Raw genomic sequence first — 27,428 nt, forward strand, 5'->3', positions numbered from 1 at the left:
AAGAACCCAAATATTATAACAAAACATGTGCCCATTGCTCTTACTGCTCAGGAAATTCCAAGGATTTTGAGAGCTATGAGCCAGGAACCCAGGGTGAAGATCAAATATATGTGAGAAATATATTTTGGTTATCTGAATGTGGCCAAATACATATTTCTTATAAATCACAACATCTCATGGGCTCTTCAGATGCTCTGCACATCTAAATCTCAGAATGCAACTGTGAAATTGCACTTGATTTCCAGATGTTTGGAGGAGCTTCTTGGTTCTTCCTTCATAACCATGAGCTACCACCCTCACCACCCCTCCCTACAATTTCCCCACCAAAACACTTCTACAACCACCAATAAAATCAGGTGTACAGATTTTTGCAAGCAGCCTTAAATTCTTTTTAAGAACAAGGCAAAGGTATATGTTAATTAAGTTAGAATTCAGATGGCCATTTGTCCCAGTTTGCCTAGGGCAGTACCAGTTTGTGCCTACTGCCCTGCATAATTTTTAAACGAGCTCCCCTTTTTACTCTAAAGAAAAAAAGTCCCAGTTTGGAGGATAAATTATATGTTTTCCCTACTTAAAAATACACCTTGCTTTCCCAGTAAAGTGCTTTTCAGGTGACTCGGTGCTGTTGCCCACATCATTGCACTTTAGTTGCACAACAACTCTGCAAAGTAGGAAGGGAAATACTTTGTCTCTGTCAGTTAAATGAAGTAACCAAGGCTGGCTTCAGGTAGCATGGTGGTGATTGTCCGAGGTCACGCACTCCGTGACAGAATCAGAGCCAAAACCCAGGACTCCTGATTTCAAGTCCAATATTGTTCAACTGTGGATCCCTTTGTGCAAATATCTAAGTAAAAGCAAACCTCATTCTCTTGTTTAGTAACCTGCTTGAACTTGGACCTAGAACAGTTTAGACAGGTTCATCCTTGCCCAGAGACTCTCTTTTCACATTTGAAGCAAACAAAGAGATGAAAAAAGAATTACGTAAACATAAAGAGGGTATTAGTGAATCCTAGGGCCAAATGACATAAATCTTTGATTTTACCAGGTGCAGTTATATCAGGTTATTGGAATTTTATTTCTAACCAAATTAGGATGACTTGGTTGACAACAGGAAGGAAGGGAGGGAGGGAGGGAGGGAGGACGAAGTAAATGAGGAAGGAAAAGAGATGGGCAGACAGAAATACAGACAATAAAGATCAATAATGAATGCCTACGGTTACAAAAAACATATAAATGGGTTCTGCCCCAGTCTTATAGATACATATCCCGTATGGTTACGTGCTAATCTTTTTTTTTTAAAACCTAAAACCAGTAAAATTCTACTCTCCTTGGATAAGTGGCAACGACAGAAAACAGATAAAACCCACGATCCTTCAAAGACAGGCACAGTGCTTGGCAAGGTCTTCAGGGTTTCCTAGAGGTGCTGAATGCGGCGCCACACGGAGAAATAAATGCATACTCCCCTAACCTCCCGACTGGCCGCCCTAAGAGAAGATTACACGACCCGCGGGGGTCCCTGCCTCCTTTCGCAATGACAGAAAGAGGTCTAGTGTGCCTTGGGAAGGATGACTCCAAGACGCTCGCCATTCTAGCCAGACTGCAGCAGAGGGGTGGACGCCTTGGGGCCAGGCCCGGGCACCGCAGCTGACCTGGGAGGCGACCGGCCCTCCCCTCGGGGACCTGAAGGTGAGAGGGTAGCAGAGGACGAGCGCGGTTCCCCGTGGAGGGGGTGGGGAGGCGAAAGGGCCGCACGCGCATGCGCCGCACCGCCACCTCCGCGGGCCGGAAGAGCGGAGCAGTGGAGCCGCGGCTGCCGGCGCCAGACGCCGCGGTGGCCGCGGGGAGATCGCCGGCTGGGCGATGCGGCCCGTGGACGACACTGGGGCCGCCAAGCGGCTGGAGTCCGGGCTGCCGCTGGTGGACATCCCGCCCCCGGGCTCCAGGCAAGAGTCGGCGGCCACCGAGGTAGCGGAGACGCCCGGCCCCGGTGGGTGCTGGCAGTGTCCTTCCTTGCCGTGCGGCTCGCGCGCGGAGCAGGGTGAGTGCGGCGCACGGACCCTGGTGCGGGTCTCGCCCGTGGGGGACCGGGCGGGCGCCAGCGGTGGGGGTCCCCGCAGCCGCCGGCCGGGGGCCCCGTGTGGACCGCGCCCCCCCCCTTCCCACCCTGCTCGGAGCTCGTGAACACCCTCGTGCTGTCACCTGGGGGCGGGGGGGGTGCGGGCTGTAAAGCAGAAGCCCCCCGCGCCCCCGTCGGCGGGAAGAGCGGAGAAAGTTTCTGATTGTTTTGGAATCCATTTGGGATTCTGAAACTGTTCTTATAATTAAAGTGATTAAAGTGTTGCGGGCAGGATCATGGACTCAGATTGCCATTCGGTGCGCCCTGCCCGAGATTGGGAGTCAGGGAGAAAGGCCATCCCGCAGCTGGCCGAGGTTGGGAGGAAGCTAAGCAAGAAAACTGATCTCAATGTAAACGGTGTTGCTTGAAGAGGAAGTTGAAAAGCATCGAGTCTAGAAAAACGTTTTTCTCAGAGTTTTAGAATCTTGGGAAGGCAGAGTTGAGTGGGACTACTACTGGTTCTTAACCTTTTTGAGTTACAAGGAATTTGTAGCAACTGATGCAAAATGAGACAGAGGCACAATCTTACAAACACAGGTAAGAGGTTCACGGACCCGCCTCCAAAGCCAGGGACCCCGTGTGAGAAAGCCTTTATCTTGTTCAATGTCTTCCTTTCACAGATGATTTAATTGAGGCCTGGGAAGGTGAGGGCTTTGGGAGGGTTTTTTTGTTTTGTTTTGTTTTTTCGAAGATCTAGCATGTGTGGATGAGACACTTCACGGGTCCGGGCAGCACCAGGGATAGGATCCCAGTTTGCTAGCGACCCAGCCCAGAGCCCTTTCTCCTAGCCCCAAGCACATTCCTCCTTAAACTCCACCACCCACCTGGAGCAGCTTCCTCAAAGAAAAGAGAAATAGGCAGATGTCCTTTCAAGACAAAATTACACAGTCTGCACCACCTCATCCTCTGGATCACCTCCCTTAAGTGTGACCTGGGATTTCTATGTCTCTTAGCCGATCCCGCTTTCTGTCTGCACTTCTTAAGAGTCAGAAAATTCACACATTTTGTGGAGAGACAAACCCCAGGGAGATGGTTCTTGCTGCATTTTTGTCCTTCATGCTAAGAGAAATGATCAGGTTTCTGATCATTTATGTAAGGGTTACCTTCAGCTGAGCTGACCAGATGTGCAGCTTTGAAGAAGTCAGCTTCTCATCTTAGCATCCTATGGCTGAATGTTGTTACGATGGACTGCTGAGTTAGTCCTTGCAAACTTTTAAATGATTCCCCTGTTTGTGAACCAAAGAGGCATACTTCAGGCAGAAGGTGGCAAAACCTACGTAAGCAGTTGCACCTAAGAATCTTGAGGGGTCTTTTAATTTCAAAGAAAGTTGCTAATAATAAGACTTAGATAAAGTGACCAGATAATATTCCAAAAACGGGATTGCCATAGAAACACTTTAACACCCCCCCCCCCCACCATACTGTGGTCATTGAACTTTGTGACAGTATCATTTTAGCTTCTTAACCCAATTGGTTATCTCAAGAAAGTTCATTTTCAAGTTCAGGTTGAAACTGTTACCCATTTTTCTTACTTCTTGTATAACCTTCCCAGACAGCACACAGCTATCCTAAGACATCTGTTTATTTTCTTGAGGGACAGTGTGGGTCTTAGACTGAAGCAAGGAGAAGAAGTTGTCTTAAGTCTGTGCCTCACATCCCCCTGGAAGGAGTGAGTTCCTTAGGGTAGCAGTGGCCCTGAAACCAGTAGAGCTTTTTACAGTGACCGAGGTCCTATTTCAGTGGGTCTAGGGTAGGGCTGGCATTGAAGTTTTAAAAGTTCCTCAGTTGATTCTAATTCCCAACCTGAGTAGTGAATCACCAGTTTAAAGCAGAGGATAGAGAAAGTGAGCAACTTTTCAGTTTTCTTCTGACTCAGGAAATCGCACTGTGGCCACTTACTTAACTTGAATTATTTAGAGTTGCCAAATTATTAGATATGTTTTCAGTGGAATATGGTCATGGAAGCATATTACATAGGCAGATGCCTCTTTGGATTATGCTACTCTCTTGTCCATCTCCTTTGACAGAGAGAATTGAAATTACTATTCTGTAAGAGACTGAGGTCTGCCTGAGGAGAACCAGTCCTCAGTCTTATAACAAATAATCAAGTTAAACTAGACCTTGTAACTTAAAGTTTTAAAAGAGTTAAAATATCATGTTAAGTTAAAATATTCCTGGAGAAAATTTTAAAAGTTTAGGTTGGAGAAGATCCTTGAAATATAGACCAGGGAGATGTTTTCTGTCCTCGATCTTCCTATTCTGTTCTTTCTGAGGGTGTAGGTTCTATGTAAGGATTGGGTTTCTTTTAAGAAAAACTATTTTGGGGCTTCCCTGGTGGCACAGTGGTTAAGAATACGCCTGCCCATGCAGGGGACACAGGTTCGAGCCCTGGTCCGGGAAGATCCCACCTGCTGCAGAGCAACCTAGCCCGTGCACCACAACTACCGAGCCTGCGCTCTAGAGCCCGCGAGCCACAACTACTGAAGCCCATGTGCCTAGACCCTGTGCTCCGCAACAAGAGAAGCCACCGCAATGAGAAGCCTGCACACCGCAACGCAGAGTAGCCCCTGCTCACCGCAACTAGAGAAAGCCCGCGCACAGCAATGAAGACTCAACACAGCCAAAAATAAAAAATAAATAAATTTATAGAAAGAAAACTATTTTATTTGGACCTGAATTCTGAAATTTCAGAAACTGACCTCTAAGGCTGACCAGAGCCAATACCTGTATTTTGTGGTGCTTAACTTGGAAGTCTTCTAAAGCTTCCTTCTCATGGGCTGAGTGGGTATGTGCAGTTTGGTTCCTACAGTATCTGAGCACATAGATATAGAACACAACGTGGAGGATTCGGGTACTTATAATGGATAACCTATTACGTGATGACTGCTAGCTCCAGGTCATTCTCTTCAGCAGTACACCTAGAACAGGAAAAGGTGGAGACCACTGACCAGAATGGCATCTTTTACTACAAAGGCTGAAGTGTACCCCCAGGAAGATTGTGGATCATCAGAGTTTGGTCCCACTTTGCAAACTGTTTGTCACTTGTGGGCAAAGGTATCTAATTAACATGAGGATGTTGAAATGTATTACCTGGTGTTTGTGTTTATCAGAAAAGGGCATTAAAACAAACAAACTTTGTGCAATACTGTTTTATGGCTGAGTAACCCATTGTAAATTCCTAGATTGGAATGATAATCCTTGTTTTACTACAAATTGCATGTGCCTACACATCCTTCACCTCTGCTATGCTCTTAACTAACAAGGGCCAGTACTGTGTTTCCTTCCTATTCTGTCCTTGTTTTTGTGTTCGTTTCAAAAAAGAAAAAAAAAATATTCCTCAGTGTGTGGCCTATCTTTTAAGTTCTCTGCTTACCCTGTTGCATTTTGCTGTCCTCTGAATGATGGGGGTGAGATTGAAAGCAGGTTCTACTCCTGTCTTAGGCAGCTGTTTAAGACAGAGGCAGTGGCTGCTCCTACAGACTGTCATTAATGGATTGAATACTTGATGCCCTGGAGAAAGCAGAAGTTTCCTGGTTCAGATCAAACCAAGAATTAGATGGCAGTCCTGTTTTTTGTTTTTTTAAATTTTTAAGCACTTTTAAGCACTTTTAAGTACTAAGTCAGAGGGATAGATAACCTAGCCCCTGGCCTCAAAGAGTTTATGTTCTAAATGGAAGATAAGTCGTAAACCGTGAAAACTTTAAGATCTCCTTAACTGTTCAAAATAACTAAACAGAGAGCCTTCTCAGATTATGCTTTTGCCTGTGGTGTTAGACCCTACATCATTCCACGAAATTTTCTTATATTATTTCCTTCAGCAATTATTTATTCAGGGTCTTCCATGGGCCAGGCCTGAACAGGGCAGCTGAGATCTTAGCCCTGGAGGAGCTTACAGGCTTGTGGGGGAAGTCAGCTAATCAAGAAGTAGCCATATCACACAGTTAGGACCTGTTTTCCAGAAAAGAACACTTTCTACATAAAGCCGAGTTCACCAATGAGATGATATAAAATATCACTTGGAAGCATTTTTCTCTAGCCATCTTGATAAGCATTTCTTAAAGATTTCTTTCACCATCTTGGCAAGCTTTTTACTTCCTTTTGACTTTAGGAGTGAGGGATGAGTCTTCAGTGAGACAAAGAGATCCATTTTATAGGGTGAACTGCATTCTAAAAAGGTAGGTTTAAATTGTTGCCCTTTGTCTATGGTTCTTTATTCTTCGTGGGGAAAATGGTTCAGATCCAGAGAACGGATATGCTTAGGAGGTAATTTTTGTAGGCTGTTAGCTATTAATATTGTTCCATTTTTCTCAATTTCTAAGTAAAAGTGATTAAACATACCCTTGGAAGCAAGGACTAACCAGAATTTAATCTTTTTCAGAAGCTGAGAAGAAAGCACCCTGTCCTGGACTTGGCTTGTTTTACACATTATTGTCTGCGTTCCTCTTCTCAGTGGGCTCTTTATTTGTTAAAAAAGTGCAAGACATCCACGCTGTAGAAATTAGTGCATTCCGATGTGTGTTCCAAATGCTAATCATTATCCCTTGCTTAATATACAGAAAGTAAGTATTTCTTACCTGCAAAGTAGAAGGTATTAATAAATGTTTGTAAATCTTTTGACCTGCTTAAATTATCTACTCTACAGACTCTGCTTTATCTCTCTCATAGCTTTACCAGTCCCTACACCCTTTGGCTCAGATTAATGAAAAGTCACAAGGATCCACCCACAGAAGATGCTCTCATTAGCACCAACCACATGCCCAAACAAAGGAGGAGAAAGAGATTCAGTTATTTACCACCCCCTATTTTGAGAACAAAGCTTTCCTTGTACAATTCCCCCCATCTTGTACCACCCTCCCTCTTTCCTTTGGCGTAACTAGTATTTGGAAGAAAAAAGTAAACAGGAGGAAACAGTAGTGTCTCCTAGTGTCAGAGGTTTCTTTAAGTAGAACAGGCTGCTCTCCTACCAGGGCAGACAGAAGGTTACAGTAATAATATTTAGGTCTTCCCACTAGGGTGCCATGGGAAAGGGGAAAGGGGATCTTGAGAAAGGCCTCTTTAGCTCTTTTCTTGTTCAGTGTCCTCATCTGTAAACTGGAGGGAATGATATCCTTTGTCCTCTACCCTGTACGAAAACTGTAGTCCCCATCCTTACTCTTCTCTCCCCGCCCAGCCTCCCTTCCCCTTCTACATGGACCCCATACACACACCCTCCCCAGGGGAAAATTATACCTCCCCCACACTGTTGTAACCTCTACAGACCCGCGTGTACTTAGACGCCTGGGAGGAGCGCCTGTTGGGTTCCTGGTGGCTGTCTGGCTCTTTTTCTTTTTGGGTAAAGATGCTTAAACTCCAGATTAAAAGCTTCAGTCACTTGCTACCAAAGTCTCTTTGTATCTATAACTCAGTGCAGATTTACTTAGAATAGTTTCACTCCTTATCCCAAGTCTTTGGTGAAAAAAAAAAAAAAAAAAAAAAGGTGAAAATCCTCTAAGATCAGAAATATTGTCAGAAATTCCCGTGTAGGTGTGGACAAGTCACAATATTTTAGGAAATGATGGTAGGTAAGACTTCAGAAATGTCTAAAGGTGGCAACAGACCACTGATGCTAACACAATCATTCTCTCCATTTTGGAGTAAAGGTATTGGCAGGAAGGCACTTAGAAGAATTTTCTTAAGTTGTTGGCACTAATCTGTTTTGACCCATTTTATGTTTCACTATCATGAAGAACTCTCAGCTTTTCAAAGTATGGACCAAAGGTGACCACACTTTCATTTCTAACTCCAGAGACCAAGGGCTCCCTATGTCAAGCCTAGACGCTGCTCTAAAAAGGCCAGCTCTGGCACAGACCAGAGAGCCGCACCTAGCCAGGAACTTACACAGTACTCTGCTTTGTAAATATTTAAGTGTAAAGCATTTGAGCAGCAGTTGTTATATTTATCCGAATGCTACAGTTTCTTTTCCAGCGTATTTTAACTCTTTTCCTAAGGAGAACAATGAAAAGTTGTCTCATATTCAATGGCTGAAATAAATTTTAGCATTGCTTTCAGCTGTAACAGAAAAACTCACTAAGATTGAGAAAGCACACTCGCATTCCCAAGTTTTCTTATACAGGGCAGCTAAATAATGAAATTGTATTTATTATAAAAATAACACTTTTCATTATAGAAAATTTGGGGAAAATAAATAGAAAGGAAAATTACCTATGAGTCCACCTATTAAGGTATAACCATGATGAACATTTCAGTATATTTTCCTTTTTGTCTTTTTTGCAGGCATGTACCTATACCTAGGGAAAATAATATCTATATTTGCTGACTTATACTATTTATGTATTTCTCTTGTGCTATTTTTGATTCTACTGTGAACACTTTAATGTCATTAGCTATATTTAGGAAACACTTTCTAAAAGGTGTATAATAGTTGTAGACATAATTAATTTACTATTGCCTTGTTTTCTGATAGTTAGGACTTTAAGATAATGCTTAATTTAAAAATGTAATTTGAAAACAAATACCGAGTTCATTTAATATGCATTCCTTCCTTTGAATTTACAGAACTGGGTTTATAGGCCCCAAAGGTCAACGAATCTTCCTCCTTCTCAGAGGAGTCCTTGGTTCTAGTGCCATGATCCTTTTATACTACGCCTACCAGTCAACATCCCTCGCTGACGCTACGGTTATCTCATTTAGCTGTCCAGTGTTTACATCTATAATTGCTTGCATATTTCTCAAGGAAAAGTATAGCCCTTGGGACGCTGTCTTCACTGCATTCACAATCACCGGAGTGATCCTTATCGTGAGGCCGCCATTTTTGTTTGGTTCCGAAGTCGTGGAGACGGATAAAGACTATTCAGTTCACCTGAAGGGTGCTTTCGCAGCACTTGTACACGCTGTGTTTGCTGCCGTGACTTTAGTCATCCTAAGGAAAATAGGGACATCTGTGGACTACATGTTGAGCATTTGGTATTATGTAGTAGCTGGCCTTACCGAGTGCATCGTTGCCCTTTCTATATTAGGAGAGTGGAGTCTGCCGCACTGTGGGTTGGACAGGCTATTTCTCATACTAATTGGGCTGTTTGGTTTGGGAGGTCAGATGTTTCTCGCAAAAGCCATTCAAATAGAAAAAGCAGGACTAGTAGCATTAATGAAGACTATGGATGTGGTCTTCGCTTTTATCTTTCAGATTATTTTCTTTCATGATGTGCCGTCGTGGTGGACAGTGGGTGGCTCCTTATGCGTAGTAGCCAGTAGCATTGGAGCGGCCGTTCGTAAATGGTACCAGAGCTCCAAATAAAGCATCATTGCTGAAATGGGTACACCATCACCCAGTTGAGACTTACCACCCGCATACACACCTGGAAAATGTCCATTTACTTCACTGACTATATACATTTCATAGTTAAGGTACCATTTTTGAATATGGTATGTCTTTAATTAGTTGAGGATAGCCAGTCAGTTGGGTGTAGCAATTATTATTTTTTGTGTGTGTCAGTTATTTTTTGGTTTTGGTTTTGGCTTTGGTTGTTGGGGTGGCATTTGGTAAGAGAACACATCATTAGTTGAAGAAAAACTGCACAATTTTTTATGACTCTTAAGTATAAATATATGTAATTTTTAAAAGTGTATTTTTGGTACTGATGGGATATAGGTGGGAAGAAATTTTAGATTCTCTTTTAGCAGTGTAGAGGCTAAGAAAGTTATTGATAATAATGCTGCTGTATAATTAGTGTTGTGTTGAGAATTCATTTGAAATGTAATCCCATTTAGGAGGCCAAAGCTGGAGTAGGTGCCTACTTAATGGTATTAATAAAACAAATGAATTAGCCTTATTTTCAAGGCTTTTATAAATTATTGTCATTCTTTTAACCCATATTTGTGCCTTTTCACTCTAATGCTGAAATTTTCATACATAAACTTAAAAAAAATCTTTAAATCACCAAATTTGGCTAATAGTTTTCTGTTTTAGTGGCATTATCATCTGTAGCTACATTCTGTAAGTCTAATTGTCCTCTGTTTTTTTTTGAAACTGCACTAAATTTTTCTTAACTTTCTAAGTTAAGGTGTTTAAAAATCATAAGAAAGAAATCTTGGCATGGCCAGTGTGCACATTTCCATCCTGAAGTGTTTTCCCTATACTAGAAATGTGATTTTCTATAAATTCTCCTTGAATTTATGGTGTGATGCCAAATAAAATTTTCTCAGGGCTTTATTAGGTTGAACCGTAAGAAATTGATGAGATTTTACCTTTTTAACTTACAAAAACCATAGTTCCTTATGGTTCACCCTATTAAGATACCTCTCTTACCTTCTAAACCAAATACTTAGGGGACTTTGGAGTATATTTTTTTTAAATTACTTTTTAAAATACAGTAATCCTAGTAAACTTATTTTTGTAGTCTTTTTCCCTTATGGAGTTATATATAATAATGCTTCATGTTATATAGTAAATGTAAAGACCTGTGAATCCATGGTCGATTGATTTTTGTAGTTTCTTCAATAGGAAAACAAAAATCACTGTTAAATTCTAGTATATCAGTATGATATTAAGTGTCAGTGCTGCACCATGATACTAACATCATGAATTCAAACACATTTTATGTCTGGAACTTCATCAGGCCAGTATTCTGCAGTTAAAGAGAGAATGTAATATTTAGGAAACCTTGGGAGGTTATTAATCAGGAAGTAGAGAGTACACGCAAATGGCTCTTTGTCACAGTGAACCCTTTACTGGTGAGGCTATAATGGTCTCCAGCTCTTACTGTGTCAGAGCTCTTATCTTAAGCCTACAGATTTGAAAGATTATAGGCTCTTTCCCACTGTTTCATCACAATTCTTCCGAAGTAAGAAAGAACTTGGGCTTCTGAGGTTTATGCCTTGGTGAGAAAAGGATCTTTTCCAGTAGTTCCAAGAGGAAATTTTTGGCTTGCTGATCTTCCCAAGTGCTTCCCACCAGATAAATCCTAAATGGTCTATTTAGGAAAGTCACACTATCTTTATAACTTTAGCCTAATCTGCAATATTAGAGTTTAGAGTAGCAAAAGCATCATTTTGCAAGTATGTTAGATAATTATAGAATTAGAGTGTCTTAGGGCTCAAGGGTTAGAGTCCTCTTGTAGGAGACATGCTCCATGTTTAGGGATGCTAGGGAGGGGATCCCTCCTTTAGTTCCATGATTAAGTACGGAAAGTAAACCACTGCCTGAGCTACATAAGGTAAATGAACTCTCAGGGAACCCTCTCCTGGTTCTTTACCTTGCACAATAAAAGAACCTATGGGACCTTGAAAGTTAAATGCCTTTGGGCCTGTACACTAGAGACATGTTTTATTTCAACAGTGTGGTTTAAGTGCTTGAATGTCACAATATATGACCAAAGTTGGAGAAAATGTTTCTTCTCCCAACTTTTACAGGGTGTGACTCTTAAATACTTTTATAATGTCCAGGGTATATACAAGGATATGTATTGTAACAATTATGGGTGCGTATATTTTGCAAAGACTGTAGTTCCTATATCTTGAAAAGGGAACTATTTTCATAAACTGGTTTTATTTTATAATTGCTAATAAAATTAATATGAAAGAAAACTATATTTTGGTTTTTATGATTATAGCATATGTGCTAGCTAATATACCTTATTTCTTTTTTTCATCCATGTGCTTCAAAATGTACTTCTTAAAGAGATTGACCTCTGGCCATTCAGTTATGATGTAATAAGTTTCAAATTATTTATCTGTCTCTCTGATACTGTTACATCAAATCTAATGTCTCAGAAATAAAGGTCCTAATCTTATGTTCCAGTGAGGCCTTTATTTTTCTAGATCCTCAGAGCTTGGAGCAGCTTTTGTTCCTATAGCTAATCTGTTACTAAGTCATGGAGTGTCTGTCTGCTTATTGTCTTGTGAATTCTTCTTTCCTCACCTTTCCACTGCTGCCGTCTTAGTCCGAGACTTATCACCTCACACCTGAATCACCACAACAGTATCCTGGTTATCTGCTTCTAGACTCTTTGTTCCACTCAGATCCTCGTTCCACTGCCAGACTAATCTTCCTAAGGCCCTGCTTTCATTGTTACTCTGGTTCTCATGTAGCCATAGCCATGCCTTCTTATGTACCACATCACATCCAAATTATTCATCTAACCCTATTCCTACTTTTCCAACTTAATTTCTTGTGTCCCAATACAAATTTGATACTCGGGTCAGTCTCCCCACCAACTCCCACATTTGCCAAGAGATCCCTTCCTTTGTGTTTCGCCTGCTTTCTTTGCCCTCTCTTCTTTGCCCTCTCAAGCCTCTTAGTCTCCAACGGCTCAGCTGAGCTTCTGTTTCTTCCACTGTCTCCAGCGTCTCCCACCCATACTAGTCCACCTTGGAAGAATGGATAAAACACTGGATTAGCTGTCTGAAGATCTGGGTGTGGTGTAATCACTTTCCAGCCAGGCCCTTCCACTTAGTGTCCTTGAGCCTGTTTTCCTCATTTGCTTCAATTATTAAATAGAAAAATATTACTTGCCCCAACCCATGTTACAAATAAGTGTCACAGAAGGACTTGTGGACCCCAAAGGAGGACAAAAACACTTAAGTATTGAACTGTGGTTACTATGGTAGAGTTGAGCATTCACTTCCTCTTCAAAATGATGCCTAGCGCAGGGTCCTTCCCTCTGAGCAGTCTCACCGGGAATGGTATGAACTGTTTTCCGGATTACAAACCTCATTTGGCTCCCTCCTGCTGGCACAGAATTCTACTGTTTGACAGCTCTAATTTTCTGCCTGATCTGCCCATGTAGGGCTGCCAATGGTCACCAGTCTTTTTATCTTACCCATAGGTGTCACCGTCTTTCCAGTTCTGGCTTTAGCTCTGTGAGTATCACACTTGGCTCTGACTAGGGGGGTGAGACTGATTCTCTGTGTGTTTCACATGCACCATTCTTCAAACTCAGCATGGCTCTTCTAGCCTCTTATCCTTTCACCCAATAAGCATAATTAGTCTACTGAGGGTAATCCAGTAGGAAGAGCCAGATCTCTTTGATAACATGCTGGCCTCTGATCTAGGTGTATGGAGCCATGGTCAGTACTGGGCATGATGATTTGGTAATTACAGTGTAGGCTGGGCACGTGAAGCCTGGGCGTTACCCCAAACACACTACTATATGACCCCTTTGGTCCCTTACATCAAATCTAATACAGCTACCATATTCACTTAGAGTTCTGCAAGAGGGACCCTCTGTGATCCACAAAGACCCATTCAAGTTTTAGCCTATTTGAACACCAGATTTGGAAAACCAGTTCACAAAGAACCCATGAATCTTGACACTGCCCATCACTTCCTGGAAATGGTGGGTGAAGATTTATAGCAGGAGGGTAAGGAGCAGACATATCTGGTATCAAGGTAGGGCAGAAAATGTTTTACCATAGAAGTCCAGTCCACAAGAAAAGGTTCGACTGGGTTCCACAAGGTGCTATGCCAGCTGTCACCTCCTAAGCCAGATTTGCAACACTATGAAACAATGCTTATTTTTATCACTAATTAAAAAAAATAGTTACTTTTCATAAGAAAAGTTATTATTTATGTTATAATGGAATCATTTTAAATAAACAAATGGAAACTTTTTAGTTTTGCTTTTAAATATTGTAAAATATATATATCCCACATGAACCAGAAGCTCTTTGGAGTCCAGTCCTCAGAAATGTTTAAGAGAGTAAAGGGGTGCAAGACCAAAAGCTTTCTGAGCCATAGGTTTCATAGAGGTATCAAATTTGAAACCTTAAAAAACAAAGATTAAACCCATTCCTTCTATTTCATGAGGTTCTGACAGTCTGAAATGCAGCTAAATATCAGTTTGTAAATTAGAAACCTCTTTAATGTGGAGTTTAATTTTAGAATTGTGAAGTTAAATAACTCTAAATCTATATAAGAGGTCCAGATTATGTACCCGAGAGAGAGCAAAGGAACAATGAGAATCCAATTAGCCCATGGTCATTGGGTCATATCAGATTGTCTCCATTACTTCCTATGTATGTGCTTTGGTTCCTTGGTATGTGTACTTTAGAAAACTCAGAAGACTTTGCTACTCTGTAGGGTAGCACATGCATTGATACAACTTCTATGAAGGGCAATTTGACATCGATTAATTTACAGATGCACATATTTTTTCACCCAGAAATTCCATTTCAGGAATTTGTCTTATAGATATACTTGCTTACTGAAAAATGACATATACAAGATTATTTATTACAACATTACTTAATAGCAAAAAACAGAACTAGCCTGAATGTTCCTCAGTAGGGTACTGGTTAAACAAGTAATGGTACATACACAAAATACAATGGCATTAAAAGTAAATTCAGCCACACCATTGTAAAGCAATTATACTCCAATAAAGATGTTAAGAAAAAAAAAAGTAAATTAAGAGAGAGCAAGGGAGCTTTGCATGCATGGATGTGGGATAATCTTCAAGATTAAGTGAAAAAAGCAAGATTTCAGATAGTAGCAGAGTGTGTGATCAATTGTGTAAAAAGAGGGTAAACAATATTCCAGGAAGATACACAAGAATCTGGTGACATTGGTTGCCTTTAGGGAGAAGAATCTGGTGGCTGAAGAACAGGGTGGAAAGGTGACTTTTCACTGCATCCCCTTTTATACCTTTTGAATTTTGAGCTATGTGGATATATAACCTAGTCCAAAAATAAAATAGAAAATAAAACTGGTAGAACAAAAACAATAAGATGACTTGACAGAAAAGAAAGGAGGGGATGAAAGAGAGAAATAGAGAGATATATACATACATACAGACATACATAGAGAAATGTTTATTGTTTTAATCTGATTTATCACCTGGCTCACCATCACTGACTTCCTTTTACTTTCTCCTCTTTCCCTTATCCAGCTTACAAATCAGACTTAAATTCCCACTTCATGACTGAAGAAAATACAAAAGAAAAATCTGAATTTTCCCTAAGATCCCCCAAAACATTGCCCAGCTGTGAGCCAAATATCTGCCTTTCCACAGCACCAAAATGATTTTTTTTAATTAAAAAAATTTTTTTAAATATTTATTTATTTATTTTGGCTGTGTTGGGTCTTAGCTGCGGCACGTGGGCTCTTTTGTTGTGGCACGCAGTCTTATCTCCCTAGTTGTGGCACACGGGATCCAGAGCGCGCGGGCTCAGTAGTTGTGGCGCGAGGGCTTAGTTGCCCCGCGGCATGTGGGATCTTGGTTCCCCAACCAGAGATTGAACCCGCGTCCCCTGCATTGGAAGGCAGATTCTTAACCACTGGACCACCAGGAAAGTCCCCAAAATTATTTTTACATGGAAAGTAATATTTATTAAACATGTCCCATCCAGGACAAGAGCTTCTTGATCTTTGTCTCATTCAATCCTTGCCAACTCTGGGAGATGGGTTGATTGGGAAATTAAAGTTCAAAGAGGTTGAAGAGGGTCACCTACCTGGTAAATTCCAGTGCCCTCACTAGTAAGTGATGGAACTGAGCCACTGTCCTAAGTCTGTCTTATCCCAAAGACCTTGACCTTTCCAGTACCTCACATCTCCTACCTAGCTGGGGTAGAATACAGGACAGGGAAACACTGTGGTGTTTGTCACTGTGGTGAAAGGATTGTTTTTTCTTTCTTTCTTTTTTCTTTTTACTTATTAATATTACTATTATTATTATTATTATTACCGGCTGCGCCACATGGCATGCAGGATCTTCTCCAACCAGGGATCAAACCCGTGTCCCTGGAGTGGAAGCTCAGAGTCTTAACTACTGGACCGCCAGGGAAGTCCAAAAGGATTGTTTCTTTCTTTTTTTTTTTTTTGCGGTACGCGGGCCTCTCACTGCCGTGGCCTCTCCTGCTGTGGAGCACAGGCTCCGGACGCGCAGGCTCAGGGGCCATGGCTCACCGGCCCAGCCACTCCACGGCATGTGGGATCTTCCCGGACCGGGGCATGAACCCGTGTCCCCTGCATCGGCAGGCGGACTCCCAGCCACTGCACCACCAGGAAATCCCAGGATTGTTTCTTGATTTGGGGATTTGGAGGTATGTATGCCCTTCTCCTATCTCCTCCCCTCTCATGTAGCAAGAGCTGGATGTGAGAGTATAGAAGGTGGTGACAACACTGCATATATTTTAGTTTTATTTCTTTCAATCTATTAATCAATAGTTATTGAGCAGTAGCCATGTACAATCACAGTCAAAACAGGAAACATCAAATATTGTCAAGCCCTCAAAATGGTCAAAATGACATGCAAACATGACATATATACACATTGTGTAATCAGTATACCTGGGCTACAGCAAGATACTGCCCAAGCACGTAGAAATGAGATAGCCTCCTGAGGCCTCAAAGAAGGGAAGACCAGAGCTGTGCAGGGCTGCCTAAATACACAGACTTGAACCTTGGGCCAGCTGCATTCAGCCATAACTTCCCTAGATGCACTAGGAACATTTCTAAGGGTGTAACACACCAATCAGGAGGACTGGCCAGCCTCAGAAGCAGGAAAGGACGGTGGCTGTGGCAGACGTGTTCCCACTGTAGAGACGGGATGCACCAAGACGGGGAGTTCCCAGCTTTTCTCCCTAAAGTACCCCTAATCGCTGAGGAGAGTCCGAGGCATAGCTATAAGCATAGCAACAATACCCACTACCCTTTATTTTGTCCTTCTAGTGTCGGCTACTGTCCTAACTGCTTTTTGTGCTCTGGCTCACTGAACCCTGCAATGCTGTGGGGAAGGCTGTTTATTGTCTTCACTTCATTGTTGAGGAAACAGAGGCTTGGAGAAGTTAAATGACTTGTCCAAGGTCATGTAGCTAATAAGTGGCAGAGCCTGGGTCTTAAAATCCTCCTGTGTCAATCCCCAAGCCTCTGCTCCTGACTCTGCTGCTCTATTGCTCACCGCAAGCCTGAAGCTGCCCATGTCAAGCTCAAAAGTTCTTTGAGCCTTCATGCTTTTTAAAAAATGTATGTAATTTTTTGCATCCTAATTAATAATGTATCGGTGTGTTTTAGTGTAAAGATATTATTTTAAATGACTAATTCGGTTATTTAACTTCTTATCCCCTAAATCTCTGGTACCCTAGGAAAAGGTGTCAAGTTTACCCTGGGTTTGTGTACCCTCGACACCCTGCCATATAGCCCATGGGACTCTTCAACTTGATTTTAAGAAACATTATCCAAAGATCAAGCAGTCAAGCCCCCAAGCTACTAACACTACAATTATAAAATCAACACCCCTTATTCCTTGTATATCCATAGTTTATCAAGTACCCATGTGATTATAATTTGGCTTCTCACATACCTTAAGTACAAAAGAGAATGGACTAAGCAAAAGATTGAGCACCTAGTTCCCTAACCTGTTCTATTTCTCACTGTATATTAATAAAACTGGCATATGTTCCACACATGTCTCCATGTACTTGGTCATTGTGACTCTTCCCAGAGAAATATATTGTATTCCCAGCATCCCTCATCCCCTTTCTTGTAAGTAATACTCCTGTATTATTCATGGTAGCTACGCTAGCTGCTATCATACCCCGCAAATCTCAGAGATGTGTCAATGGCGTTTTATTTCTTAGTTACATCACAGTCTGATGTAAACTGTAAGCTCACTGTAGTCTCCCCTTTAAGTGATGTATATTTTACAGTTACAGCACATCTCAGCTGAGACCAGCCACATTTCAGGTGCTCAGTGGCTACATGTAACCAGTGGTTATCTGACAGCACAATTCTAGAAAGTGCTGGGAGGAAAGGAGGGTTACAGTAACAGCTACAATTGTTACTGTAGCTGCCACGTGCCAGCATATTTCAAAGCTCCTTACACATTTCTCTCATTTGATCCTTGGAATAACCTTATAAGATTGATGTTCTTTTCCCTATTTTACAGTCTTAGAGCGTTTAAGAGACTTGTGAGGTCACATAACTAGCAAAGAACAGAGATCTGACCCAAAGCACTTTCTAACTGATCTCATGCTTCCCATTTACAGATACAAGAAGATGAATTCCTCTGGACTTCACCCCAAAGGTCATGAAACAGCACAGGGCCTAATCAAAGCTCAAAGGAACGGCACTAATATCACCAGTAAGGTGTGCAACCAAACCAGGCATTCCTTGTGAAAGCAAAGAGGCACCTACCATGCAGATTAGTGAAGCAGAAACAAGGTGCTAATCAACTTCCCCAGCAAAACAGTATTCTTCAAGAAGCAATGGTGAGGGAATGAACAAAGTGAAGAGAAGAGGAAAGCTATGCTAACCAGAAAGAGATAAGTGAGTTTGAACATTAACAAAGGGCAAAATTTGGTGATATAAAAATAATCACAACCTTGGCAGATAAACATGCAATTTCAATAAAGCAAGTGGAAGTGGATGCCACAGGTCCTACTTGTAAAGCTGCTCTTGGGAAGAGGAGGAACCAGAGCCTGGGCCCAGGTCAGGGGTTATCAGGATCGACTGTGGAAAGCAAGTCCAAGGAAGAGCCAAGGTCACAATGGAGACAAAGATGTGCAGTCATCCAAGGTGTGCTGTTAGAACACCACGTCTGGCAGGCTCTGTACCAGCTACCAAGACAGACACAGCTGCTTACATGTGCTCGGCTAGAACTAATGCCAAAAGCAAGAATCCATATAAACAGTCCTCAATGAAAGAAGAACATCATGCTAAACTTATTAAATCCCTACATTATGCCTTTTCTATATTTAGAGTTTAAATGTTTACTTACGAAACGATGGTAATAGTGGATTCCCATGGTTTGGATGGCTTTGTCTATCTTTATTTTTATGTCCTTACCTGGCAAATGTAGAAGTTGACAATTTTATATCGGTCCTCCAGTTTTATCACTTACAAACATTTTAGCAGTATATAAAATCAAAAAAGCACTGCTTGAGATTCCATCCTTTTTCATGTGTACCAGATTTTGCTTCTCTCTGGTATAATTTCAACTACTCCTTCTACCCTAGCTCCATCCCCTCAGTGCATAAATATGCTCAAATTTCTTCCAAGTAAACCAAATCAAATGAAACCTTCCTTAAACTCTCCTCCCTTCCTCTCTAGATACACCTGAGCACCGGTTTCTTCTTTAACTTCCATTCTTTCCTCAACCCCCCAACTGTTTATCCCTCTAATATTTCACACTGGCAATTGAATATTAAAAAATTTTGCAATAGTTTCTCCACCAAAATAAGGATTAATTAAAATCTATCATTCAAGTATAATGCTTTCCCTTCTAGTTGAATCACCATTAAAACACTATTGCCTTCTTCCTATCTAATCACCTTCAGAGGGCCCAGTATTACATTAAATAGTCCTTTGTCAGTTTACCTTGGGAACTTAGACAAGTTCATAAGCTCTGTGTCAGTATACCTTGGGAACTTAGACAAGTTCATAAGCTCTGCGTAAGAGAAAAGCCATGTTCCAAACTGGCTTTCAAATACATTTTGTTTTTCTTTTATCTTTTTATTTTGACGTAATTTCAGAACTACAGAAACACAGTAAGAACTGTACAAATAATTCCCACTACCTTTTCACCCAGATTCCCCAAAAGTGAACATCTGAGAGTCTACAGACGTAATGCCATTTACCCCTTGCATTTTTCAGGGTTCTCCAGAGAAACAAACCGATAGGAGATATATACATATCTTGAGAGAGATATGTATGGGCACGGGGTGGGGGGCGGCAGTTTAGATTAAGGAATTGGCTTATGCAGTTATGGGGGCTGGCAAACATGAAATATGTAGGGCAGCAGCAGGCTTGAAATTCAGGTGGGAGTTGATGTCGCATTCTCGAGTCTGAATTCCGCTGGGCAACAGGCTAGAAATCAGGCGACTGTCTACATTGCAGTCTTAAGAAGAATTTCTTCTTCTTTGGGAAACCTGTCTTTACGCTTTAAGGCCTTCAACTGATTGGATGAGGCCCTCCCACATTATGGAGTATAATCTGGTTTCCTCAAAATCTGCTGATTTAAATGTTAATCATATCTTAAGAATATCTCCACACCAATATCTAGATGGTTGTTTGACCCAGCAACTGGGCATCATCGCCTAGCCAAGTTGACACATAAAATTAACCATCATATCCCTAAAATTCTGCATTGTCTATTTCCTTCAAAAGCATATTCTCTCAATAACCACAGTAAAATTTGCAAAATCAGGAAATTAACATCAATATAATGCTAATATCTAATATACTGACTTTATTCAAATTTTACCAATTTTCCCAATAGCCAAAAAAAAAGAAAAATATATGGACAGTTCTAAATGGAACAAGAAAAATGTTTACAAGTCAGAAACTGTTACACAGAAAGTAATTTTAATGAAAGGATTGCTGATTTTTTCAGTGCTTCTAATTGAGGAAATTAAAAGTTGGCCATTCTCTGATGGACTCAATCAATTTTTGGAAGTTGATATTCAAAATCCCAAAGTCTGGTACCTGGCTAGAGATTCCATCCTTTCTCATATGCTTTAAGAATTTGTTTTTCTAATTCCTCAAACTTTCCACTTCTATTGGCCCTCCTTCTGCATATAAATATATTCATGTCTCTTCCATCTTCAAGCCAAACAAAAGCAAACGAATCCTTTTCTAAGTCCAACCTTTCCTTTTTGCTGTTATCCTAGTTCTTCCCACCAAACTTAGACTTCTAGAAAGAATCACCCACACCTGTCTCATATTCCTCCTCCCCACCCCATTTACTCCTCAGTTTAGTAGATACCAAATCCATCTATGTCCCTTTTCCTTGCTTGAATATCACCAATTTTGTTTGCTCAGGGAAAATGACCCACAACCCAACCTCAGGAGAGGGGCTAAGGTGGGAGTGAATTTCAATTACCATGATGATCTAATCCACTTGCCAGTGATTGGCATAGAAAGGGGCAAAGAAAACAATGCTGGTTAATGAGATGAGAAGGAAAGTTTATAGGCAATATCTCTGGGAAAGATTTTCTAATTCTCACAATGAGGTTTCTGATAAGAACCTCTTCTGCTTTGTAAGGAGGTGATGCTTGGAGCCACTGCAGCCTCTTGTAACCATGAGGACATCTAGCCAAAGGCATCCATTGACTGATAAAACTCAATGGCACTATGAGTGGCAGTTAACATTTTGCAAGCTAGCAAATCATTTATCAGACAATTAGTCATTTATCCCCCCAGTATTCAAGGTAATAAAAAAAATCCATTATTTAAAAACTTTATTTTTCAATTTTTAAACATCCTAATTATTTACTAATATTGCAAAGCATTATTTCTTATCCTCCCTTTTTTTCCATTTTTTGCAAATGCACATTATTTCAGTTATGTTGTATAAAATGAGCTATTGATGGATACCTTAAGAATTTAACGACTGGGGACTTCCCTGGTGGTGCAGTGGTTAAGAATCTGCCTGCCAATACCGGGGACACGGGTTCAAGCCCTGGCCTGGGAAGATCCCACATGCTGTGGAGCAACTAAGCCCGTGCACCACAACTATTGAGCCTGCTCTCTAGAGCCTGCGAGCCACAACTACTGAAGCCCGCGTGCCTAGAGCCCGTGCTCCACAAGAGAAGCCACCGCAATGAGAAGCCTGTGCACAGCAACGAAGAGTAACCCCTGCTCGCCAAAACTAGAGAAAGCCCGCGCACAGCAATGAAGCCCCAACGCAGCCAAAAGTAAATAAATAAATTAAATAATTAAAAAAAAAAGAATTTAACCACTGGACATGGTATTATATTTAAGACAAAATTCCAAGGGCCCACAAGTTAGCTTTTAAATAATAATTTGCACTGGAATGTCCAGGGAACCATCAGTTAATGGCAGTGTTCTGTTAGTCATGGTTCTCAGCTTTCCAAATCAACATGAATTACTTTAATGTAATATTTTTCTAAGGTTCTGTGCACTTTATTGTGTATGGTCCTTTCAAAAGGCTGCCCGGCAGCTTGGTCTATGATTTTTCAGCAAAGATAGCAGAAGTATTCCAAACAGGAAAGCTTTAAAGATTCTGAAATCATTTACAGAAAATCATTTAGTGAAGTGGCTTAGTACTCATTATCAAAGAATGTTGATTTGGATGTCTGCCTGGACTACACTTTAGGGAAAAAAGAATTGTCAAAATACCTTTGAGGCTATACACACAGGATCCCCTTGGTTTAGAGCTCAGTTTTACCAGTAGATGTCGCTATAGTCAGACATTATTTTAGAAAAAGATAAAGGTGACCTCATTAGCATTTAAAGGCTGTCAGGGGGAGAAGCAAACAAGCTCTTCTACACCTAAACATGTGCTCCTTTTTTTAAGAAAACGCAGTAGGCATCTAATAAGTGTTTTCTGAGTGAATTAATAATCAATGTATATTAATTATTCTGCCTTGAAATCTTTGTGACTGAGTTATGTTGATGTAATAACATAACATGTCAGAGGCAAAGCTTTAGAATTTCCAAAATAACAATGAGCTCTAAGATATGAGCAGACAAGTTTGAAGAAAACAACTTGTCTAGAGTCCATTTATGAGATGGGGCATGAGAATTCAAGCAATTCGACTTCGCAGACATTAACTGCATCCCTCCTATGTCACCAGTGAGCGAGCTTCTACTAGAAACAGCGGGAGATGTGGTACCTAGGGCTCCATGGGAAAGTGAAGCAGAGGCCATTTGTTCTGTCCTCAATCCGTGAAAGGGGGAAGGGGTAGATTTTCCTGGCAACACAGTCAGACACAAGTTCTCAAATCTGGGAGAAGGGGCCAAGAAACAATTCCCACTAGCTCATTTAACACCCACTTTCCCTTTTTTCAGCAGAGGTTGGCCTGCACATGACATAAAGACATTATGCAAGCAGTTTACAAAGCTGTCATATTATTCAGAGGTTTGATACTGATTATGTACATAATACGCATTATATTCATTTTGAGTACTTGCTATGGGGCACACTCTGTACCAAGTCCCTTATCTGATTTAATCCTCCCAAAAGCTCTGTGAGGCAGGAAATTTTATTATCCTCATTTTTAGAGATGAAGTGTCTGAAAAACATGGGGCTAGGGGATTGAGTGGTTAAACAACTTATCCAAGATCACCCAGTCAATGAATGGTAGAACAAGAGTCAAACCTAGCCCTGTGTATAGCACTCTGCTGTGCTCTTTCTTAGTTCGTTATTCCAAGGCAACAGGCTCTATTAGTGTTTGATCAGATAAAATCTGGAGTCACATTGTTTAAGGTGACTTTACCCGCACAGAAATAAACTCACGTATATATAGTCAGTAAATTTACCATAAAGAAGCCAAGAGTATACAATAAAGGACAGTCTCTTTGATAAACGGTATTGGAAAACTGGATATCTACATGCAAAAGGATAAAACTGGATCACTACATTACACACCATACACAAAAATTAATTTAAAATGAATTAAAGGGACTTCCCTGGTGGCGCAGTGGTTAAGAATTCGCCTGCCAAGGCAGGGGACATGGGTTCAATCTCTGGTTTGGGAAGATCCCACATGCCACGGAGCAACTAAACCTGTGAGCCACAACTACTGAGCCAGCACTCTAGAGTCCCGAGCCACAACTACTGAGCCCATGTGGCACAACTACTGAAGCCCGTGCGCCTAGAGCCTGTGCTCCGCAACAAGAGAAGCCACCTCAATGAGAACCCCAAGCACCGCAACAAAGAGTAGCCCCCTCTCTCCCCAACTAGAGAAAGCCCATGCGCAGCAACAAAGACCCAGTGCAGCCAAAAATAAATAAATAAAATAAATAAATTTACAAAATGGATTAAAGACTTGAACATAAGACCTGAAACCATAAAAATCCTAGAAAAAAACAGGCAGTAAGCATCTTGATATCATGATTTTTGGATTTGAGAACAGAAGCAAAGGCAATAAAAGCAAAAATAAGCAAGTTAGACTACAGCAAACTTAAAAACTTCCGCATGGCAAAGGAAGCCATCAACAAAATGAAAAGGCAACTTATAAATGGAAGAAAATATCTGCAAATTATACATCTGATAAGGGATTGATATCCAAAATTCATAAAGAACTCATACAACTCAACAGCAAAAAAAAAAAAAAAAGCAGCAAACAATCCGATTAAAAAATAGGCAGAGGATCTGAATAGACATTTTCCCAAAGACATACAGATAACCAACAGGTACAGGAAAAGATGCTCAACGTCACTAATTATCAGGGAAGTGCAAATCAGAACTCCAATGAGGTATCACCTCACTCCTGTTAGAACAGCTATTATCACAAAGACAAGGAATAACAAGTGTTGGTGAGGATGTGGACAAAAAGGAATCCTTGTTCACTGTTCATGGAATGTAAACTGGTAAAACCACTATGGAAAACAGTATGGAGTTTCCTCAAAAAATTAAAAATAGAACTACCATATGATCCAACAATTTCACTCCTTGGTATTCATCCAAAGGAAGCAAAACACCAACTTGAAAAGCTATCTGCATCCCCCTTGTTCATTGCAGCATTATTTACAATAGCCAAGACTGGAAGAAACCTTGGTGCATTTCATATATATATATATATATATACACACACACACACACACATCAACTGTAAAAAGGAAATTTTGCCACTTGCAACAAGGGTGGACCTTGAAGGCATTATTCTAAGTGAAATAAGTCAGATGGAAAAAGACAAATACTGTATGATCTCACTTATATATGGAATCTAAATAATAATAATAATAAACCCTAAATTCACAGATACCGAGAACAGATTGGTAGTTGCCAGAGGTGGAGGATGGAGGGTGGGTAAAATGTGTGAATGTGGTCAAAAGGTACAAACTTCCAGTTACAAAATAAATGGGTCATGGAGATACAATGTACAGGAAGGTAACTATAGTTAATAATATTGTATTTTATTTTTGGAAGTTGCTAAGAGAGTAGATCTTAAAAAGCTCTCATCACAAAAAAAAAAAATTGTAGCTATATATGGTAATGGATTTTTTTTTTTTTTTTTGGGTTATGCGGGCCTCTAACCGCTGCGGCCTACCCCGCTGCGGAGCACAGGCCCCGGACGCGCAGGCCCAGGGACCATGGCTCATGGACCCAGCCGCTCCGCGGCATGTGGGGTCCTCCCGGACCGGGTCACGAACCCGCGTCCCCTGCATCGGCAGGCGGACTCCCACCCACCCCGCCACCAGGGAAGCCCCGGTAATGGATTTTTAACTAGACCTATTGTGGTGATCATTCACAATATATAAATATCGAATCATTATGTTGTATACCTAAAACTAATATAACGTTATGTCAATTATATCTCAATCTTTTAAAAAGTTGACCTTACCTGAATCATTCGTTTAAAAAATCTTCATTATTGAGCCGTGCCTATGAACAGGCACTCTGCTGTGTGCTAGGAGAAGGGGAATATAAAGGCGTGAAAGCCAAGTGCCCTAGAAGAAATTGTAATTGAGTGGAAGTAGAGATGGGGTGTGTGGAGATGAGGAGGAACTGGAATGAGGAAGGTCACCCAGGCTCTGTCCTCTCTACACAGCTCAGGAGGATTTGGGGAAAGTGGAGAAGATTTGGAGCAGCTGCTGTGAGGAATGTGCGAGGTTAAATAATATGTCTGGGAGAAGCAAGGAGTATTTCAGTATCCTTTCCACTCAGAATTAATGGAGCTCATTTTCTCAGATTTTCCAAAATAAAGTTCACCTCTGGCTAGAGCTCAAGGTTGAAGAATTTTAGTTCAGAATTTAATTTTGTTTCTTGAAAATTTGTGAGCACTTAAAATTTTTTAGCATGAAAATATATAATTGATAATACTACATTAAGGAGAAGGAGGCCGAAATGCTTACTTGACTTTCAGTGCTGATTATCTATTCAATTTACTATTTCTTATTGTCGCCTCACTTCTGAAATAAAGAAACAATGAAGTAAGAAACGTTTTCAAAGCCAAAGTTGAAATTATAAGACTAACCTAAATTTAGGGACATTTGTGTTTGTATTTTCAAGATATGTGGGCTTATTGCCCGAATCCTTACATTTTTAACAATGTCATCTGCTTGCTTTGTGTTTCTTCATAAATGTGTAGAAATTTTCTGGCTCCACTGGGATGTCTTCAGTTCTGCTCTATTCCACTTAAAATATTTTGTTAAATTATCTCATTGCATTTTATGTTTAGAAATCCTCTCTTTGAGACATTCCATCTTGCTTCTGGCGGGGGAGTGTTAATTACTAAATGGAATTTCTTCAGATTCAAATCTTCCCCCACCCACTTTGCCTCAGAGCAGGTAGAAAATGTTGCTCTGGAAAAATTAAAGGATAAATATCTCTAAATGGGCTTAATAACCAAGCCCATAACCAGTGTATTTTTCCAGAGTGACTTTCAAAAACCATATATAAATTCATTATTAAAGCCGTAAACAAGGGGAAAAACTCCCAAAATAGGAAACACAAATGGCTAATAAATATATGAAAAAATTTCAACCTTACTACAAATAAAGAAAAGTACCTTAACAGAGCAATGAGTCCTTTTAACTTTAAGTTTTGGGTTTTTTGCTTTTTTTTAACGACAATATTCAAGATTGGCAAAGGGTTCAAATTGCCAGATGGCACCATGGTTGGGAGTATAAACTGGTAAAATCTTTTGGAAAATAAATCCAGGGACTTCCCTAGCGGTCCAGTGGTTAAGACTCCACGGTCCCACTGCAGGGGGCGCAGGTTCGATCCCTGGTTGGGGACTAAGATCCCACATTGCTGCAAGGTGCTGCCAAAAATTTTTTTTTAATTTAAAAAATAAATATGCAGTATGTATTATACCCTGTGGCCCAGTAACTCTATTTCTAGGAGTCTTTCCTAAGAAAGTAATCAGGACACAGAAAAAAAAAAACCTTTACATGAAGATATTTCATTTTATAATTTATAATAATACAAATGTAAACAACTATTTCCCTATTCGAGTATATTAGGCTTTTTAATTTATTTTTATTATTATATTATTTTTTTGGCTGCACTGCATGGCTTGTGGGATCTTAGTTCCCTGAGCAGGGATTGAACCCGGGCCATGGCAGTGAAAGCACCAAATCCTAACCAATGGACCGCCAGGGAACTCCCAATATTAATTGTTGGTTTTTTTTTAAGCTATATTCGTAGATTAGAATCTTATGCATTTTTTCACAATTATGTTTATAAAGATAGAAATAAGGGAAAATAATTGTGGCATAATACTAAATGGAAAAGCAAGGGAGTGCATATATTTAAGTAAATATGAGTAAAAACACATAAAATCTATATATACATATAAGTATATATACATACATGCCCTTTCTGTAAAACGACTAGACAGATGATCTCTGAGGCCCCAAGTGTGGTTCTATAAAGTGAATCTTACCAGTGTGCTGTCATCACATAAG

General features: G+C 40.6%; 1 protein-coding gene across 2 annotated transcripts; it reads left to right on the forward strand.

Moving 5' to 3' along the window:
* The first annotated feature begins 1,795 nt into the window (after nucleotides 1-1,795).
* SLC35G1 (solute carrier family 35 member G1) lies at nucleotides 1,796-11,701 on the forward strand. Of its 2 annotated transcripts, none has more exons than XM_027112090.1 (3): nucleotides 1,796-1,987; nucleotides 6,495-6,675; nucleotides 8,672-11,701. In XM_027112090.1, exons 1-3 carry the CDS (start codon nucleotides 1,861-1,863, stop codon nucleotides 9,408-9,410), a joined length of 1,047 nt encoding a protein of 348 aa, XP_026967891.1. In that variant the 5' UTR covers nucleotides 1,796-1,860; the 3' UTR covers nucleotides 9,411-11,701. The 2 variants fall into 2 exon arrangements, with proteins under 2 accessions (XP_026967891.1, XP_026967890.1); XM_027112089.1 differs by having other exon boundaries at nucleotides 1,797-2,038.
* The last annotated feature ends 15,727 nt before the right edge of the window (nucleotides 11,702-27,428 follow it).

This window comes from Aethalodelphis obliquidens, unplaced genomic scaffold (assembly GCF_003676395.1).
Source record: "Aethalodelphis obliquidens isolate GAN/ISIS:26980383/991018 unplaced genomic scaffold, ASM367639v1 scaffold11, whole genome shotgun sequence".
Classification (NCBI taxonomy): Eukaryota; Metazoa; Chordata; class Mammalia; order Artiodactyla; family Delphinidae; genus Aethalodelphis; species Aethalodelphis obliquidens.

Bases quoted from the DNA above. Each gene is read 5' to 3' on its own strand.
- SLC35G1 (XM_027112089.1), top strand. From the start codon at position 1,861: ATGCGGCCCGTGGACGACACTGGGGCCGCCAAGCGGCTGGAGTCCGGG. The intron at 2,039-6,494 runs GTGAGTGCGGCG...AATCTTTTTCAG, and splicing joins CGGCTCGCGCGCGGAGCAGG to AAGCTGAGAAGAAAGCACCC. The intron at 6,676-8,671 runs GTAAGTATTTCT...TTGAATTTACAG, and splicing joins CCTTGCTTAATATACAGAAA to AACTGGGTTTATAGGCCCCA.